Source organism: Ranitomeya variabilis, chromosome 4 (genome assembly GCF_051348905.1).
Source record: "Ranitomeya variabilis isolate aRanVar5 chromosome 4, aRanVar5.hap1, whole genome shotgun sequence".
NCBI lineage: Eukaryota > Metazoa > Chordata > Amphibia > Anura > Dendrobatidae > Ranitomeya > Ranitomeya variabilis.
In genome coordinates this window covers 281853748-281873079 of record NC_135235.1, presented here as the reverse complement: position 1 = coordinate 281873079, position 19332 = coordinate 281853748, and the positions used below count along the sequence as shown (strand labels likewise).

The following is a 19332-nucleotide window of genomic DNA, read 5'->3' as shown; positions in this document are numbered from 1 at the left end:
TTTGTATAATCCCGCTCACACCATTGATTAATAGCTTTCTGCCTATATACAGTGTACACAGAAATCTGGCAATCATGGTGGGTGCACGGTAACACAGAGTTCATAAATGTGGAGGACTACATGATAGCAGGTTTACTAGTTCTCTAGTGATAATGTCCTGCTGATAAAAGAGTGATTTTATAAAAACTATACTAAGCAACCCAGTAAGTGACATTGCTGGAATGAATAGGTTCTCTGCCCCTACATCATGCTGCTCTCAGATTAGGTGCAAAAAGAAACCTAGTGACAGATTTATTTTAAGCACAACAAACAGAAATAGCTATAGGTTAGTGATTTTAAGCCATGGTGATAACTGACAGTGGTATAGTTTTAGCTCTAATACCAAGTTATAATGAGAGTTGAGCGAATTTGCTCGGGTTCCCTCAAATTGGGCAAGCTATAGCGCTTACCAAATAAGCGGCAGAGGGAACCCAGCTTCCTGGATCGCGCCAGCTGATCAGCTGATTGGTACCGCAGCTGCATGTGTCGCGGCTGTGTCAGTCGCAGCACATGGAGAGCCTGTTTGTCTGGGACAATGACTCATGTATAAGCCAAGGGGGGCATTTTCAGCACAAAAAAATGTGCTGAAAAACTCGGCTTATACACGAGTATATAAGGCAATTTTTTTTAAAAAAAGTTTGTGTTGCTATTTTCTCAGGATGGTAACTTTTTTTAAAAAAATGTTCTCTTCATAGAGCTGTGATTATTATTTTTTTTTACATTGAGCTATTTTATTGATTTCAATCGCAGGTACGACAGAATTTGATAACATTAATTGGTCATATTGAATATGTCATCATTAGTGTTGAGCGCAAGTGCTCGCTACTATAGTTTGCTTCGGGTGCTTGGTTATGCACCGATTATCGTGGGTGCTTGAGCCCAATAGCACATCCAAACTACTGTGAATAGGTGCATACCAGGAGCAGCTACTTCCACATTTGGACAGGGAGGTCAGGAACCCATCAGATTAATGAGGCCACCTTGACGATGGTTGATGGGCTCACACTATTTGGCCAAATTTTGTGCAAAGAATCTCATAAATATTTTTCCTAATGTTCAAAAGCCATTTTGCTATTCATATTTCATGTACTTCATATTTGACATGCTTTGGCACGATAGAGTGCAACCTTTTTTTGTATATTGAATATGGAGGTAGCTGCTCCTGGTATGCACCTATTCACACTAGTCTGGATGTGCCAGTCGTTTTTCTGTCATTTCTATGTTAGCTTACTGATTGAGCACTCCTCCCTTCACCATGTGGTTTTTAATTACATCTAATCACATTTGGTTCCGGCCAACCCATATATGTAGGCTTTACTGAGAGAGGTGTCCACATTCACCCATGAATACAGACATTAGCCTTAGGTAAGTGTTCACATTTGGACAGGGAGGTCAGGGACCCATCAGATTAATGAGGCCACTTTGACGATGGTTGATGGGCTCACACTATTTGGCCAAATTTTGTGCAAAGCGTCTCATAAATATTTTTCCTGATGTTCAAAAGCCATTTTGCTTTTCATATTTGATGTATTTCATATTCGACATGCTTTGGCACGATAGAGTGCAACCTTTTTTTGTATATTGTATATGGAGGTAGCTGATCCTGGTATGCACCTACTCACACTAGCTTGGATGTGCACGTCATTTTTCTGTCGGTTCCCTTTAATACATTGGAGAAATCACTTGTTATGTTAATTGTGTTGAGGTATTTAAATTGAACTTGTTTGATCTATTGCAAGCAGCTGAAAGTTTTAAAATTTTGCTAAGAAACCTAATTTGCAATAGGGGTTAAATAATTAGTCGTAATGATGGGAGTGTTGAAGTAAGATGCACCAAATTCATTAAGATGTGTGCGCCTCAATGGGTTTAAAAAAAGCGAGCAGAGCTGGCCAAGGCCTGCATGCTTGCACCAACAATTTTTCAAGCAAAAACTTTGACAATATGCTCAAAAAGAGGCATGGGCATCTTCTTGTGAGTGTTTTCAATGATGTGTTATAAAGTAGTCTCCCAAGTGGAATCAGCTCACTTATTTTAACTGCTTGACTTCTTTGGAAACCTCAATCAGTTAAAAAAAGGCACAACAAAGTCTGAACGTATAAACAGCAAGTCTTTTTTAGTTTCAATAAATTTTATTTTCATAAACAAAGTGAGTTTACAACAGACTCCCACGCAGGGGATTGTATTATACTTATATCACAGAGGTCATACGTATATAAACATAACTTCACAAACAGACACAACTGTTAAATATTAATTATTTATTGAATTATTCTGAATCTCAATTCAGTACAGAGCACATTGCTTCTTGTTGACGTTACAAAAGCTATTTATGTATATAGGAGCTCAGAGCATAAGTCAACGCCTTATAAAGGGGAACACGTGGTCTGTAGAAACATATATATAAACGTCTCTTAGGAGGGTGGTGGTTGGTCTTTTTGTCACGAGGGACTGTCACCTCCTGCCTCTACCATCATGGACGACAGACGAAGAAGGAACAACTGGTAGCAGCCATGATGACCTTCAAACTTCAGACACACAGACAGATGGCTTCCATTCAGAACTTGGGAAAGAGGGGTAACTAATGCTGATATCTACACATGGACAATCTGTTCGTAACCATTTCGTCTATTTTTATGTTTTGCTGCAATATGATTTTTCTATGGACAATAAATAAACCACTATACTTTTTATGAGAATATGACATTTTTCTTTTAAGAATAACGCACCTGGTTAAGTCCTGATTTAAATAAATGTGCAAAATAAGCATATTTAACAACGACAAGACATAGACAAAGGGTCAAATACATAAGGGGAAAGAGGGTAGTGGAAGAGATGCTAAACCGTACTTAACATTGGTATGCGACTAGGTCGTACGACGAGGCGGAGGGGTTTTTTTTTTAATAAATTTCACCAATCCTCTCCCTCTGCTGCAGCGGTTCATCTCCCGTCTGTGAAGCCAATCTAGCTCCATTCCTTAAATGTTAATATCTTCATCGGGGTATCAGTTATTTGCATTCTGCGAAATGGAATATCTGACAAATACGTAGAGTTTCCCTAGCAGGTGGTGCGTATTTTTGCATAAATTCCTGTTTGGTTAGTATTAAATTAAAGGGTGGGCTAAGATGTTTTAGGATAGTTATTCCATTAGTCACCCACCAGGCGAAAGGGCGGGGATCGAGTCCAGGTGAAAACATGGGATTATGGAAGAGGGGGATTAACGGAGAGGACCTGGACTGGAGGTTAAATTTAAATCTCTCCTTCCTCCAAAGGATTAGAGAGTGGGCAGTAAATGGTGCTGTCATATGAAGACCTTGTGGAAGATTCTGTGTAGACCATATGAGACTATATAAGGAAAATGGGCTCAAAAAGAAGATTCTAGATTAACCCACCTAGGTTTACTGTTGGCAACGCAGGTGCTAGTCAATTGAGCTAATTGGGCGGATTTGTAATATAATATAAAATTAGGTAAAGAAAGTCCCCCCAATTTTCTATGTATGAACATTGTTTTTTAATCGAATTCGGGGGGTTTTTCCCTGCCAAATAAACTTTGAAATCAGGGTATGGATTTCATGAAACGTCTTGGATGGTACCGGGATAGGAAGGGAGCGAAATAGGTATAGGAATCGAGGCAGGGAGACCATCTTAATTGCGTGCAGCCTACCCAACCAGGATAGTGTCATGGAGGACCATCTAGCCAGGTCTGCTTTAAGACCCCTTATCAGAGGAAGGTAGTTCCATTTAAATAGGGTCGATCTATGAGAGGTAAGAGTGACTCCAAGATAAGTCAAGAAGTGCTCTTGGTTATTAAATTTAAACTGGGAGACTATATTAGTTTGCATTTCTTTTGGGGTATTAATAAATAAGGCTTCAGACTTGTCAACATTAATTTTGAGGCCGGAAACTAATTCAAATTCACGGTGAACTGAAAATAAATTTGGAAGAGTAGTAAGAGGACTGGAAAGGGTTAAAAGCAAGTCATCGGCAAAGAGACTAGCCTTATATTGTTCACCGAGCCCAGTGGGTCCAAGTATGTTTGGGTTAATTCTTATGGCTTCTGCCAACGGCTCCATGGCTAGGGCGAATAGGGTCGGTGAGCGTGGACAACCCTGCCTCGTCCCCCTTTGTATATTAATTGGAGTAGGCCGGGTGGACGGTAGTTTCAAGTAGGCTATGGGTCTATCATATAACAGCTGAAGGCACGAAACCAGACTATGGGGGATACCAAATTTGGATAAGACTTCGAATAGGTAAGACCACGAGATTGAGTCGAAGGCCTTCTCTATATCTAAGGCCAATAGTAATAGAGGTTGTTTATGATAATTAGCTGAGTGTATAACATTTAGGTTTCTTCTAATATTGTCAGGCCCTTGCCTCTTGGGAATGAACCCAACCTGGTCACGATGAATGAGTGTGGGTAGGGATTTGTTGAGCCTGGTGGTGATAATAGACGTAAAAATGTTTAGGTCAACATTAAGTAATGATATGGGTCTATAATTTTTGGGATACTGGTGGTCTTTTTTTGGTTTGGGGATCACTGTCACATGGGCAACATAGAACTCAGGTGGCATTTGGGTGCCATTTAGAAGAGCACTGCAAAAGTTTTTGATGTGGGGCAAAAGTATGTCATCAAATTTCTTATAGTAGAGCCCGTGAGGCCGTCAGGTCCGGGGGCTTTATTTTTTAAGATTTTTAATTATTGCCGAGATTTCTTCTGCAGAGATAGGCGATTGGAGCTGATCAATAGCAGAGTTAGGGATTTTGGGAAGTGTTAGCTCTCTCAGAAAGGAAGATAAGAGTTGTGGTGGAGGGGGCTGTGGAGCAGAATATAATTTCTGATAATATTCTCTAAACGCATCATATATGGTATCTGGGTGAGCTGAGATTCGACCCGAGGAATCTTTAATGGAGGGAATGTTATTTAGTAATTAACAGCAAGTCTTTTTTGCATAGAAATGTACATGTTCATACATTTCACGGTTTTGAGACTCCTTTTTCATGCTAATTTGAAAGAGACGACCTGCCTGAAAAATACATTGCTTGAAAATACTCTAAGGGTGACAATAACAGAGGGCTGTTGCCTCTAGAAATCTTGGACTTCAAGAGTAGAGAAAAAAATGGTGTTTCTTGTATGTTGATGCTATAAGGACACTCTTTTCACACAAAAAATAAATTTTAATTTGGAACAGACTAAAGAAAATTTATCTGAATGGCATATGCTACATAGAATAGAAGAGTTGTTACAGTTAATTACAAAGCAACATTATACATTTATCAGATCTAAAGATTTATGCTACAAATTCAGTCAAAAATGGAATTATACCTTAAATGTACTTACTCCAGTTTGGTTCACCCTACCTTTGACTATGGAGTTCAATTGTATGTCAATAGTCATAAAAGCAAATAGGCTGAGTCCAGAGCCCTGCAATGTAACGAAGTAATTAAAGAGGATCTGTCGCCACTCCAGACATGACTGATTTAGTAAATAATTGTATTCTGTATAAAATAATACTAATAGGGCATCTTTTTTTATTATCTGTTCTTTCTTTCCTATATTATTCTGCTTAAATTTTTATAAGTAAATTGGCAACAGGATGTTCCCATTCGCTTGTCAAAGATGCATGTTCCCGTACTGTCATCACTGATTGAACAGTGTGAAGGACACCCCCCAACTAGTAACACCCAAATGGTCATTTATTTATACATTTCTAGGAGTAATAACAGAGGAATAGAACTACCGTATATACTCGAGTATAAGCCGACCCGAGTATAAGCCGACCCCTAATTTTGCCACAAAAAACTGGGAAAACTTATCGACTCGAGTATAAGCCTAGGGTGGAAAATACAGCAGCTACCGGTGAATTTCAAAAATAAAAATAGATGCTCCATACCGTTCATTATTGCCCCAAAGGAGGTTCCATATAAAGCTGTGCCATATATAATGCTCCATACCGTTGATTATTGCCCCATAAATGCTCCATATATAGCTGTGCCATATAGAATGCTCTGCACCGTTCATTATTGCCCCATAGATGCTCCTTATTAAGCTGTGCCTTATATGCTCTGCACTGTTCATTATTGCCCCATAGATGTCCTTATTAAGCTGTGCCATATATGCTCTGCACTGTTCATTGTTGCCCCATAGATGTGCCATATAAATCTGTGCCATATATAATGCTCTGCACCGTTGCCCCATAGATGTGCCATATAAATCTGTGCCATATATAATGCTCTGCACCGTTGCCCCATAGATGTGCCATATAAATCTGTGCCATATATAGTGCTCTGCACCGTTGCCCCATAGATACTCCACATAAATCTGTGCCATATATAACGCTGCTGCTGCAATGAAAAAAAAAAAACACATACTCACCTCTCTTGCTTGCAGCTCCTCAGCGTCCTGTCCCGGCGTCTCTCTGCACTGACTGATCAGGCAGAGGGCGGCGCGCACACTATATGCGTCATCGCGCCCTCTGACCTGAACAGTCAGAGCAAGAGGACGCGAAGACAGAGCGGCGCTCGGCGTGTGGAATGTGGACAGGTGAATATAAAATACTCACCTAGTCCCGGCGCTCCCGGCGCTCCCCCTGCCTGTCACACTGTCTTCGGGTGCCGCAGCCCTTCCTCTGTCAGCGGTCACTGGCACCGCTGATTAGAGAAATGAATTTGCGGCTCCACCCCTATGGGAGTGGAGTCCATATTCATTTCTCTAATGAGCGGTCCCACGTGACCGCTGAACAGGGGAAGAGCTGCGGCACCCGAAGACAGTGTGACAGGCAGGGGGAGCGCCAGGAGCGCCGGGACTAGGTGAGTATGCCTCAGCGCCCTCTCCCCCTCACCCGCCGACCCTGACTCGAGTATAAGCCGAGAGGGGCACTTTCAGCCCAAAAATTTGGGCTGAAAATCTCGGCTTATACTCGAGTATATACGGTATGTATATTTCCAATAAAACCATTTTTCAATAGATGCTCCAGAATTGTTGTGCCAAAAGAGCTGATACATCAGTGATCAATGCGAAAGAAAAGTGTGTATTCTAAACAACAGAAATTTAAGGAGATAAATTAATATTCATTATTTTCTTAAAAAATAAAAAACAAAAAAAAACATTTTAAATCTAATATCATAACTACTTCCAGGCAGTTATTTTATTCTTATAGTATTAAATATGTTGAAGCAGACTAATTGTATCCGGACGGCAATACAGACAATAATATAACAAATGGTTTAACCCCTTAGTGACAGAGCCAATTTGGTACTTAATGACCGAGCCAATTTTTACAATTCTGACCAGTGTCACTTTATGAGGTTATAACTCTGGAACGCTTTATCGGATCCCGCTGATTCTGAGATTGTTTTTTCGTGACATGTTGTACTTCAAGTTAGTGGTAACATTTCTTCGATATTACTTGCGATTATTTATGAAAAAAATGGAAATATGGCGAAAATTTTTAAAATTTTGCAATTTTCAAACTTTGTATTTTTATGCCCTTAAATCAGAGAGATATGTCACAAAAAAATAGTTAATAAATAACATTTCTCACATGTCTACTTTACATCAGCACAATTTTGGAAACAATTTTTTTTTTTGTTAGGGAGTTATAAGGGTTAAAAGTTGACCAGCAATTTCTCATTTTTACAACACCATGTTTTTTTTAGGGACCACATCACCTTTGAAGTGATTTTGAGGGGTCTATATGATAGAAAATAACCAAGTGTGACACCATTCTAAAAACTGCACCCCTCAAGCTGCTCAAAACCACATTCAAGAAGTTTATTAACCCTTTACGTACTTCACGGGAACTAAAACAATGTGGAAGAAAAAAATGAACATTTAACTTTTTTTTGCAAACATTTTACTTCAGAACCATTTTTTTTAATTTTCACAAGTGTAAAAACAGAAATTTAACCACAAATTTTGTTGTGCAATTTTTCCTGAGTACGCCGATACCCCATATGTGGAGGTAAACCACTGTTTGGGCGCACCGCAGAGCTTGGAAGTGAAGGAGCACCGTTTGACTGTTTCAATGCAGAATTGGCTGGAATTGAGATCGGACGCCATGTCGCGTTTGGAGAGCCCCTAATGTGCCTAAACAGTGGAAACCCCCCACAAGTGACACCATTTTGGAAACTAGACCCCCCAAGGAACTTATCTAGATGTGTGGTGAGCACTTTGAACCCCCAAGTGCTTCACAGAAGTTTATAACGTAGAGCCGTGAAAATAAAAAATCGCATTTGTTTTCACAAAAATGATTTTTTCGCCCACAAATTCTTATTTTCACAAGGGTAACAGGAGAAATTAGACCACAAAAGTTGTTGTGCAATTTCTCCTGAGTACGTCGATACCCCATATGTGGAGGTAAACCACTGTTTGGGCGCACCGCAGAGCTTGGAAGTGAAGGAGCACCGTTTGACTTTTTCAATGCAGAATTGGCTGGAATTGAGATCGGATGCCATGTCGCGTTTGGAGAGTCCCTGATGTGCCTAAACAGTGGAAACCCCCCACAAGTGATACCATTTTGGAAACTAGACCCCTTAAGGAACTTATCTAGATGTGTGGTGAGCACTTTGAACCCCCAAGTGCTTCACAGAAGTTTATAACGTAGAGCCGTGAAAATAAAAAATCTCATTTTTTCTACAAAAATGATCTTTTTGCCCCCAAATTTTTATTTTCACAAGGGTAACAGGAGAAATTAGACCACAAAAGTTGTTGTGCAATTTCTCCTGAGTACGTCGATACCCCATATATGGGGGTAAACCACTGTTTGGGCGCACCGCAGAGCTTGGAAGAGAAGGAGTGTCGTTTTACTTTTTCAATGTAGAATTGGCTGGAATTGAGATCGGACGCCATGTCACGTTTGGAGAGCCGCTGATGTGCCTAAACAGTAGAGACCCCCCACATATGACACCATTTTGGAAACTAGACCCCTTAAGGAACTTATCTAGATGTGTGGTGAGCACTTTAAACCCCCAGGTGCTTCACAGAAGTTTATAACGTAGAGCCGTGAAAATAAAAAAATCGCATTTTTTCTACAAAAATGATCTTTTTGCCTCCAAATTTTTATTTTACCAAGGGTAACAGGAGAAAATGGACCCCAGAAGCTGTTGTACAATTTGTCTTGAGTACGCCGACACCCCATATGTGGGGGTAAACCACTGTTTGGGCGCATGGCTGAGCTCGGAAGCAAAGGAGCGCCATTTGACTTTTCAATGCAAAATTGACTATAATTGAGATCGGACGCCATGTCGCGTTTGGAGAGCCCCTGATGTGCCTAAACAGTAGAAACCCCCCAAAAGTGACCCCATTTTGGAAACTAGACCCCCCATGGGACTTATCTAGATGTGTAGTGAGAACTTTGAATGCCCAAGTGCATCACAGAAGTTTATAATGCAGAGTCGTGAAAATAAAAAATATATATTTTTTAACAATAAAGATTTTTTAGCCCCCAAGTTTTTATTTTCACAAGGGTAACAAGAGAAATTGGACCCCAAAAGTTGTTGTCCAATTTGTCCTGAGTATGCTGGTACCCCATATGTGGGGGTAAACCACTGTTTGGGCGCACGGCAGAGCTCGGAAGGGAAGGAGCGCCATTTTGGAATGCAGACTTTGATAGAATTGTCTGCGGGCGTTATGTTGCGTTTGCAGACCCCTAATGTACCTAAACAGTAGAAACCCCCAACAAGTGACCCCATTTTGGAAAATAGACCCCCCAAGGAACTTATCTAGACATGTGGTGAGAACTTTGAATGCCCAAGTGCTTCACAGAAGTTTATAATGCAGAGTAGTGAAAATAAAAAATATTTTTTTCCCACAAAAAAGATTTTTTTAGCCCCCAAATTTTTATTTTCACAAGGGTAACAAGAGAAATTGGACCCCAAAAGTTGTTGTCCAATTTGTCCTGAGTATGCTGGTACCCCATATGTGGGGGTAAACCACTGTTTGGGCGCACGGCAGAGCTCGGAAGGGAAGGAGCGCCATTTTGGAATGCAGACTTTGATAGAATTGTCTGCGGGCGTTATGTTACGTTTGCAGAGCCCCTGATGTACCTAAACAGTAGAAACCCATACAAGTGACCAAATTTTGGAAACTAGACCCCCTAAGGAACTTATCTAGATATGTGGTGAGAACTTTGAAAGCTCAAGTGCTTCACAGAAGTTTATGATGCAGAGTAGTGAAAATAAAAAAATATTTTTTTTTCCAACAAAAAAGATTTTTAGCCCCCAAGTTTTTATTTTCACAAGGGTAACAGGAGAAATTGGACCCCAAAAGTTGTTGTCCAATTTATCCCGAGTACGCTGATGCCCCATATGTGGGGGTAAACCACTGTTTGGGCGCACGGCAGAGCTCAGAAGGGAGGGAGTACCATTTGACTTTTTTAGCGCAAAATTGGCTGTCGTGTTTGGAGACCCCCTGATGTACCTAAACAGTGGAAACCCCCCAATTCTAACTAACCCCTAACCCCCCAATTCTATCCTAACCCCAACACACCCCTAACCCTAATCTCAACCCGATCCATAATCCTAATCACAACCCTAACGATAATCACAACCCTAACCCCAAAACAGCCCTAATCTCAACCCTAACCCTAATCAAAACCCTAAATCTAACACACCCCTAACCCTAATCCCAACCCTAACCCTAATCCCAACCCTAATCCCAAACGTAACACTAATCCCAACCCTAATCCAAACCCTAACCCTAATCCCAACTCTAACCCTAACTTTAGCCCCAACCCTAACTTTAGCCCCAACCCTAACCATAACTTTAGCCCCCGTCGTCACAAAAAAAGTTCAATGTAACCTTTTTTTTGTACGTCGCGTCCGCCATTTCCGCGCATGCGTGGCCGTAACTCTGCCCCCTCCTCCCCAGGACATAGACTGGGCAGCAGATGCGTTGAAAAACTGCATCCGCTGCCCACGTTGTGCACAATTTTCACAACGTGTGTCGGTACATCGGGCCGACGCATTGCGACCGCCCCGTACCGACGCAAGTGTGAAAGAAGCCTAAGGCTACTTTCACACTAGCGTCGTACTCGGCCCATCGCAGTGTGTCGGGCCGACGTACCGACGCTAGCGTTGTAAGCGCCGCACAACGGGTGCAGCGGATGCTGTTTTTTCAATGCATCCGCTGCCCCATTGTGAGGTGCGGGGAGGCGGGGGCGGAGTTCCGGCCACGCATGCACGGTCGGAAATGGCGGACACGTCGCACAAAAAAGTTACATGTAGTTTTTTTTGTCGACGGTCCGCCAAAGCACGACGCATCCGTCGCACGACGGATGCGACATGTGGCAATCCGTCGCAATGCGTCGCTAATGCAAGCCAATGGAGAAAAAACGCATCCTGCAAGCACTTTTGCAGGATGCGTTTTTTCTCCAACGACGCATTGCGACGGAAGCCAAAAAACGCTAGTGTGAAAGTAGCCTAACCCTAACCCTAGCCCTAACCCTAAATTTAGCCCCAACCCTAACCCTAACTCTAACCCTAACCCTAACTCTAACCCTAACCCTAATTTTAGCCCCAACTTGTCTTCTCCTGCCGGCCGGCAGATGGCAGCAGAAGGCGGGCGCACTGCGCATGCGCCCGCCATGATGAAAAAGCCGGCTGGCAGGAGAAGACAGAAGAGGACCCAGGGACCCCGGGTGAGTATGATAGGGTCCCCGAATCCCCCTATTTCTCTGTCCTCTGATGTGCGATCACATCAGAGGACAGAGAAATAACTGATCGCTTTTTTTTTTTTGCGGTCGCCGGTAAACTGTTAATTACCGGCGATCGCAAAGCAGGGGTCGGTGCAAACCGACCCCGATCATGTTCTTTGGGGTCTCGGCTACCCCCGGCAGCCGAGACCCCAAAGATCTTCCGGGTGCCGGGCGGCGGGCGCACTGCGCGTGCGCCCGCCATTTTTTCCCGGAAAAAAGATGGCGGCGCCCATGGGGAGACACGAGGAGCACCGGGGGAGGTAGGTGAGTATTGGGGGGCTATTGGGGGCCATCGGGGACCACATTTCTCTGTCCTCCGATGTGCGATCACATCGGAGGACAGAGAAATTAAACGGCAAATCGCGTTTTTTTTTTTTTTTGTTGCGACCGCCGGTAAACGGTTAATTACCGGCGATCGCAACTCGGGGGTCGGTAAAAACCCCCCGAATCATGTTCTCTGGGGTCTCGGCTACCCTCGGCAACCGAGACCCCAGAGAAAATCCGACTCTGGGGGGCGCTATTCACTTTTTCCACAGCGCCGTTAATTAACGGCGCTGTGGATTAAGTACCCTTAGCGGCCGCCATTAAAAGGCGTATCGGCGGTCGTTAAGGGGTTAAAGTAAATTTCACAAAGTCAACATTTTTTAGATCACAAAGAATGCTTAGCTAAATGATTCCTGTTTCCTTGTTTTTGTGCAGTCTATGAAAAATTGTTTTAATAATATTTAAAGTGAATTTCCTATTTTATAATGAAGGCGTAATTTGCATTGGGCAGGAGAAATGTCAGTCCCATGGTTGTTATAGCAACAAAAAGCCCAGCTGTATTCTTTAGTGTGGGTTTACATGCAGCGTTTTTAACAGCATTTTTTTTTTGTATAAATCAATTTTATTGATCACAGCAATAAAGAATAATGATGAGTAATACAAATTAGTAAATCTGTGCAATAATAGGCAGAAGATACAAATTAATCAAATGAAATAAAGTTACAACATTTAAGTCTTATAATATAACTTTCTTGTTGACAACGTTGTCAATTATCCCAAAATTATAAAGTGTTAACAGCAAGGATAGACAATAACCATTGTTGAATTTCTTTGTAATCAATCAAAAGTACACTGTATAGTCAAACTGAGTAACAGCATTTTTTTTTATACAGAGAGATGATAAATTCAAGTTTATAGTGAGGTACAATGGGGGAATTCACTAAGACTGGCATTTCACAAATTACAGTAAATCTCTGAGAACGTCAATGGAAAAAAAGGCTGTATTTACCAATAAATTGCTACAACAACCGTTTATTGTAGGATGCAGACAGGCTCCAATGGTATTATATGATGAAGTTAGTACTGAATGCAAAATACTGATGAATTGGGACGAACTGGGATGTACTGGGACTGAAACTCAGCCATAGGCCCATGCTGTCTCCGTCCCCAGTCTCTATTACTAATATTAACCTGCCTGAAATAAATCAAGATTTACTAAAAGACCAATATTTGTAACCAGGTTCTCCAGATAATTGGAAGTGGGCCGTCATGTAAGTGCAAGTATCCGATCTCAACACCTACGGCCACATTATAACTAAATGTACTTTGCTTTGGTAAATTTACTTGTATTGGAAAAGGCTGCGCATGTTTAGTCAGCACGTCACCGCATGTATGCAAATCGTATACTTGCAGTCATGTAAGGTACTAGCAGGAACACGGGATACAGTGACGAGCAGGAGGCAGAGCAAGAGTTAACAGGTTATATATATATACTCGACAGTAAATACTCCACGCAGGGAGAAAGGGGGTGTAAACATACAGGCCCACAATATGTATATAGCAATAAAGTAACTGCAACGGGTGAAATAACAGGTTAACGTATCAGTCTCTGGTTCCTGGATGATGGTGGCTGGAAAATCCCAAGATGGCGCCATAGGTGGCGCGTGACGTCTCTGAGCTGGTCCTGAAGAAAAGTGAAGCACTGTCTCTGTACAGCGGCGAAGTATCCTGATCTTCTTACACGTGGTATTGTGATCCTGGAACGAGGTGCTGAACGGGGAAAGGTCTGCTGCACAGCCAAAGAAGTACAAAGTCCCGAAGTGGAGGCCGCAGTCTCACCGCTGCGAACCGCGGACGCCCGATCAGCGTTGCAAAGAGAATCAGCAGGTGTCCGATGCACCGACCAGTTAGTGCTGTTAAGGTCGGGGATTGACGAGGAGTTAGTCTCTGGACATGCAGTCTGTTGGCGTGGGGGATGGAACGCTGCAAAGCGGGCCTGTCAGTTGGCGTTGGTGTGCAGAGAGGGAGTCAACATTCTCCTGTAGCACACGCTGGGTACCTGCCAAAAGCCCCGTTTCCGCGCCCAACAGTCAGGTGCAAAGGTCTACTCCGGTCAGAAAGTGCTTCCCCTGGCAACAATGGTGACAGTCCCGACAGTTCCAGCCCGGACACGCAAGAGACTACTATTCTGGTCCATCTTTCTACAGTCACATAACTGCCCACTTCTGGCACTGGAAAATTCTCACAGCACGTGATGAACACACTGTGAGGATTCACAAATCTGCAGTCACTGAGACTGGAAACTTTAACTTCAAGCTTGGACAACCCCTTTAATCAAAACCACTGTACTACAACTGATATTAACAAAATAGTGACTGTATGTACAATGGTAATATCAGTTCTACACTAGTGCTCTGTAAATCGTATATGTGTGTACTGTGCAGGTTCTCACCAGTGCTGTTCTTGTTGATTGCTGCCATTCATTTTCCCTTTTCCTTTGTATATGGCTCAGACCACCATGACCTTTTCTTCCATAAATAATTTGTCCCTGCAAAATGGAACACACAGACATCTTACCTTTACTGATTTCCAGCTCCCTCCTTACATTCTACCACCTCTACACAAACCATATAGTGACATTAATATTGTCACTTCTTTGCTCTATATTCTAGTACTACTGTCACGGGTTTACCGCGACAGAGAGCAGCCAGATGAATGCAGCATCTAATTTCTCCTACTCCTGCACTGATTAGAAGCACTTCACCTTCATATTAAACAGTGCAGGTTTCTCTTAGCAGTACAGGGGTTAATCTGCTCAGTCGAGAGCTCTTGGAAACTCTCCTGCATTAAGGCTTTAGGCTGTTCACTGTTATCCACTCCTCTCCTATATATTCTGGGCTGTGGCAAGCACTCCTTTCCATAGATAGCTTCATGCTGCATAGTTAGATGATAGTTTGCAATTGTTTTGTGAGAAGGCATTTGGTGGATTTTTCTGAGACTGTTGCTAGGTTTTGAAATGTGCTAATCCCACTCCTTCCCCTACTTTGATTTTACCCCATTCTCCACTACCCGGTGTTTACCTCTGTTGTTTGTGTGAGAATATTTGTATGACTGGTATTTTCCTTTATCCCTGTTCGTATTACCTTGTTAGTCTGGTTGGTGTATTACGGTACACAACTATTCACCTTTTCCCCTAGGTGGGGGAAGGGTACAGACTGAGGGCTGATTCAGGAGCTAAGACAAAGTAGGTGGCCCCAGTGTCTTCACCATCAGAAGTAATCCAGGGAACAGGGCAAGCTAGGGTGCCCCTAGCGTTGGGAACAGTGAAGGAGACCCTGGTCCAGGGACAAAAGAGTAGTGACAAATACCCTTCTATTGTGCCCCATACAACTGTGCCCCTACGTGTGGCCCTACACAGACATAATATTGTATTATCTCTTTCCACCCAGCGTAACTGACAGCTGCAGCTTGTACTGAGCAGTGTGAGATCTCAGCAGCAACGGGGAGGAGGGACACTAAGGGATGCCAATCATGATAGGTGGATTGAGACTGAGTTTAAACTGTCAAAAAGGATTAGACTGCTATCCGAAAAATGTCTTTTTAAAAGATCATATCATCTGAATCAGGATGCACAAACTGCAGACAACACGAATAAGTGCCTGACTGCATGATCTTTAACCCCTTCCCGACCTGTGACACAGCGTATGCGTCATGAAAGTCGGTGCCAATCCGACCTGTGACGCATATGCTGTGTCACAGAATGATCGCGTCCCTGCAGATCGGGTGAAGGGGTTAACTCCCATTTTACCCGATCTGCAGAGTCAGGGGGAGTGGTACTTCAGCCCAGGGGGGGTGGCTTCACCCCCCCGTGGCTACGATCGCTCTGATTGGCCGTTGAAAGTGAAACTGCCAATCAGAGCGATTTGTAATATTTCACCTATGAAAATGGTGAAATATTACAATCCAGCCATGGCCGATGCTGCAATAGCATCTGCCATGGCTGGAGACCCCGATCTGCCCCCACCCCACCCCACCGATCGCCTCCCCAGTCATCCTTTTTGCCCCGATCTCCATTCCGCTCCCCTCCTCCCTCCTGTCGGCTCCCCCGGTCCTCCTGTCCGCTCCCCAGGTCCTCCGATCCCCCCCCCCCCGTGTTCCGGTGCCACCCCCCCATACTTACCTAGCTCCGATGTCCCTCCCGGTGTCCGGCCGTCTGCTTCATGGGCGCCGCCATCTTGGAAAATGGCGGGCGCATGCGCAGTGCGCCCGCCGAATCTGCCAGCCGGCAGATTCGTTCCTGCACATTTTGATCGCTGTGATAAGTTCTATCACAGCGATCAAAATAAAAAAAAAAAGTAAATAAATCACCCCCTTTATCACCCCCATAGGTAGGGACAATAATAAAATACAGAAAATATAATTATTTTTGTTTTTCCATTAGGGTTAGGGTTAGGGGTACGGTTAGGGGTAGGGGTAGGGTTAGGGGTAGGGTTGCACTTAGGGCTAGGGTTGCACTTAGGGTTGCACTTAGGGTTGCACTTAGGGCTAGGGTTGCACTTAGGGTTGCACTTAGGGTTGCACTTAGGGCTAGGGTTGCACTTAGGGTTGCACTTAGGGCTAGGGTTGCACTTAGGGTTGCACTTAGGGTTGCACTTAGGGCTAGGGTTGCACTTAGGGTTGCACTTAGGGTTGCACTTAGGGCTAGGGTTGCACTTAGGGTTGCACTTAGGGTTGCACTTAGGGCTAGGGTTGCACTTAGGGTTGCACTTAGGGCTAGGGTTGCACTTAGGGTTGCACTTAGGGTTGCACTTAGGGCTAGGGTTGCACTTAGAGCTAGGGTTGCACTTAGGGCTAGGGTTAGAATTAGGGTTAGAATTAGGGTTAGGGTTGGAATTAGGGTTAGAATTAGGCTATGTGCACACGGTGCGGATTTGGCTGCGGATCCGCAGCGGATTGGTCGCTGCGGATTCGTATCAGTTTTCCATCACGTTTACAGTACCACGTAAACCTATGGAAAATCAAATCCGCTGTGCCCATGGTGTGGAAAATACAGCGCGGAAACGCTGCGTTGTATTTTCCGCAGCATGTCAATTCTTTGTGCAATTCCGCAGCGTTTTACACCTGCTCCATAATAGGAATCCGCAAGTGAAATCCACACAAAAAAACACTGGAAATCCGCTGTAAATCCGCAGGTAAAGCGCAGTGCGTTTTACCTGCAGATTTTTCAAAAACTGCGGAAAAATCCACACAAATCCGCAACGTGAGCACATAGCCTTAGGGTTGGAATTAGGGGTAAGACTAGGGTTAGGGGTGTGTTGGGGTTACGGTTGTGGTTAGGGTTGGGATTAGAGTTAGGGGTGTGTTGGGGTTAGTGTTGGAGTTAGAATTGAGGGGTTTCCACTTTTTAGGCACATCAGGGGGTCTCCAAACGCGACACGGCGCCACCATTGATTCCAGCCAATCTTGCGTTGAAAAAGTAAAATGGTGCTCTCTCCCTACCGAGCCCCGACGTGTGCCCAAACAGTGCTTTACCCCCACATATGGGGTACCAGCGTACTCAGGAGAAACTGATCAACAACTTTTGGGGTCCAATTTCTCCTGTAACCCTTGGGAAAATAAAAAATTGCGGGCTAAAAAATTATTTTTGAGGAAAGAAAAATGATTTTTTATTTTCACGGCTCTGCGTTATAAACTTCTGTGAAGCACTTGGGGGTTCAAAGTGCTCACCACACATCTAGATAAGTTCCCTTGGGGGTTTAGTTTCCAAAATGGGGTCTGTCATTATCCCAATGGCAGGGAATTAAACACATAACACGGGCAAAAACAGGACAAGCTCTAGGGTGATGGAACCTGAGCTGACCGCGATCCTGAACCTCAACACTCAACTAACAGCAGCCGGGGAACGTTCCTGGGGGGACTCTAGACGTCTCGCGCCAGCCGGAGATCTAGCTACCCCTATCAGAAGAATCACAGACCTATCTTGCCTCCAGAGAAATATTCCCACAGAAATAGCAGCCCCCCACATATAATGACGGTGAAATGAGAGGAAGGCACAAACGTAGTTATGAAAACAGATTCAGCAAAATGAGGCCCGCTTAAGCTAGATAGCAGAGGATACAAAAGGTGAACTGCGCGGTCAGCTTAAAACCCTTCAAAATACCATCCTGAAATTACTTGAACTCATGTGCCAACTCATGGTACATGAGTGGTAATTTCAGCCCACTAGAGCAACCAGCAGCAGAGAATTACATATCTGCAAGCTGGACTAAAAACATGAAAGCAAACATGAAACAGGGAAATCCAGACTTAGCTTGTCTTGAAGGCCTAGGAGCAGGTAGCAAAGGTAACAGAGACACACTGATACATTGATAGCCGGCAAGGGAATGACAGGAAAGCCAGGTTAAATAGGAAACACCCAGCCTCTGATGGACAGGTGGAAACCCGAGACCGCAACCCACCAAAGTCACCCAGTACCAGCTGTAACCACCAGAGGGAGCCCAAAAACAGAATCCACAACAGGGGTCACTTGTGGGGAGTTTCTACTGTTTAGGCACATCAGGGGCTCTGCAAACGCAACGTGACGCCCGCAGAGCATTCCATCAAAGTCTGCATTTCAAAACATCACTACTTCACTTCCAAGCCCCGGCATGTGCCCAAACAGTGCTTTACCCCCACATATGGGGTACCAGCGTACTCAGGAGAAACTGATCAACAACTTTTGGCGTCCAATTTCTCCTGTAACCCTTGGGAAAATAAAAAATTGCGGGCTAAAAAATTATTTTTGAGGAAAGAAAAATGATTTTTTATTTTCACGGCTCTGCGTTATAAACTTCTGTGAAGCACTTGGGGGTTCAAAGTGCTCACCACACATCTAGATAAGTTCCCTTGGGGGTTTAGTTTCCAAAATGGGATCACTTGTGGGGAGTTTCTACTGTTTAGGCACATCAGGGGCTCTGCAAACGCAACGTGATGCCCGCAGAGCATTCCATCAAAGTCTGCATTTCAAAACGTCTCTACTTCACTTCCAAGCTCCGGCATGTGCCCAAACCGTGGTTTACCCCCACATATGGGGTATCACCGTACTCAGGAGAAACTGGACAACAACTCTTGGGGTCAAATTTCTCCTGTTACCCTTGAGAAAATAAAAAAATCAGGGCTAAAAAAATTTTTTTGAGGAAAGAAAACGTATTTATTATTTTCACGGCTCTGCGTTATAAACTTCTGTGAAGCACATAGGGGTTCAAAGTGCTCACCACACATCTAGATAAGTTCATTTGGGGGTCTAGTTTCCAAAATGGGGTCACTTGTTCGGGGTTTCTACTGTTTAGGCACATCAGGG

At 43.7% G+C, this 19332-nt stretch overlaps 1 protein-coding gene across 15 annotated transcripts in view; it reads right to left on the bottom strand.

The window, feature by feature from the left end:
- The window catches only part of LOC143768828 (uncharacterized), a 252489-nt gene that overhangs the window by 202469 nt on the left and 30688 nt on the right, over positions 1-19332 (bottom strand). For 5 of the 15 annotated variants that reach the window (XR_013214059.1, XR_013214058.1, XR_013214063.1 and 2 more), the window contains exons 2-3: positions 14446-14541; positions 5395-5458 (exon numbers count right to left, since the gene is read on the bottom strand). Coding sequence is in view for 4 of the 15 variants with exons in the window: in XM_077257455.1 (XP_077113570.1) it covers positions 5395-5458; positions 14446-14541 (160 nt within the window). In the remaining 11 variants the exon portion in view is untranslated. Of the gene's footprint in view, positions 1-5374; positions 5459-14445; positions 14542-19332 lie in introns of all 15 variants that reach the window. The other 10 variants (XR_013214068.1, XR_013214062.1, XR_013214065.1 and 7 more) reach the window with 4 other exon arrangements.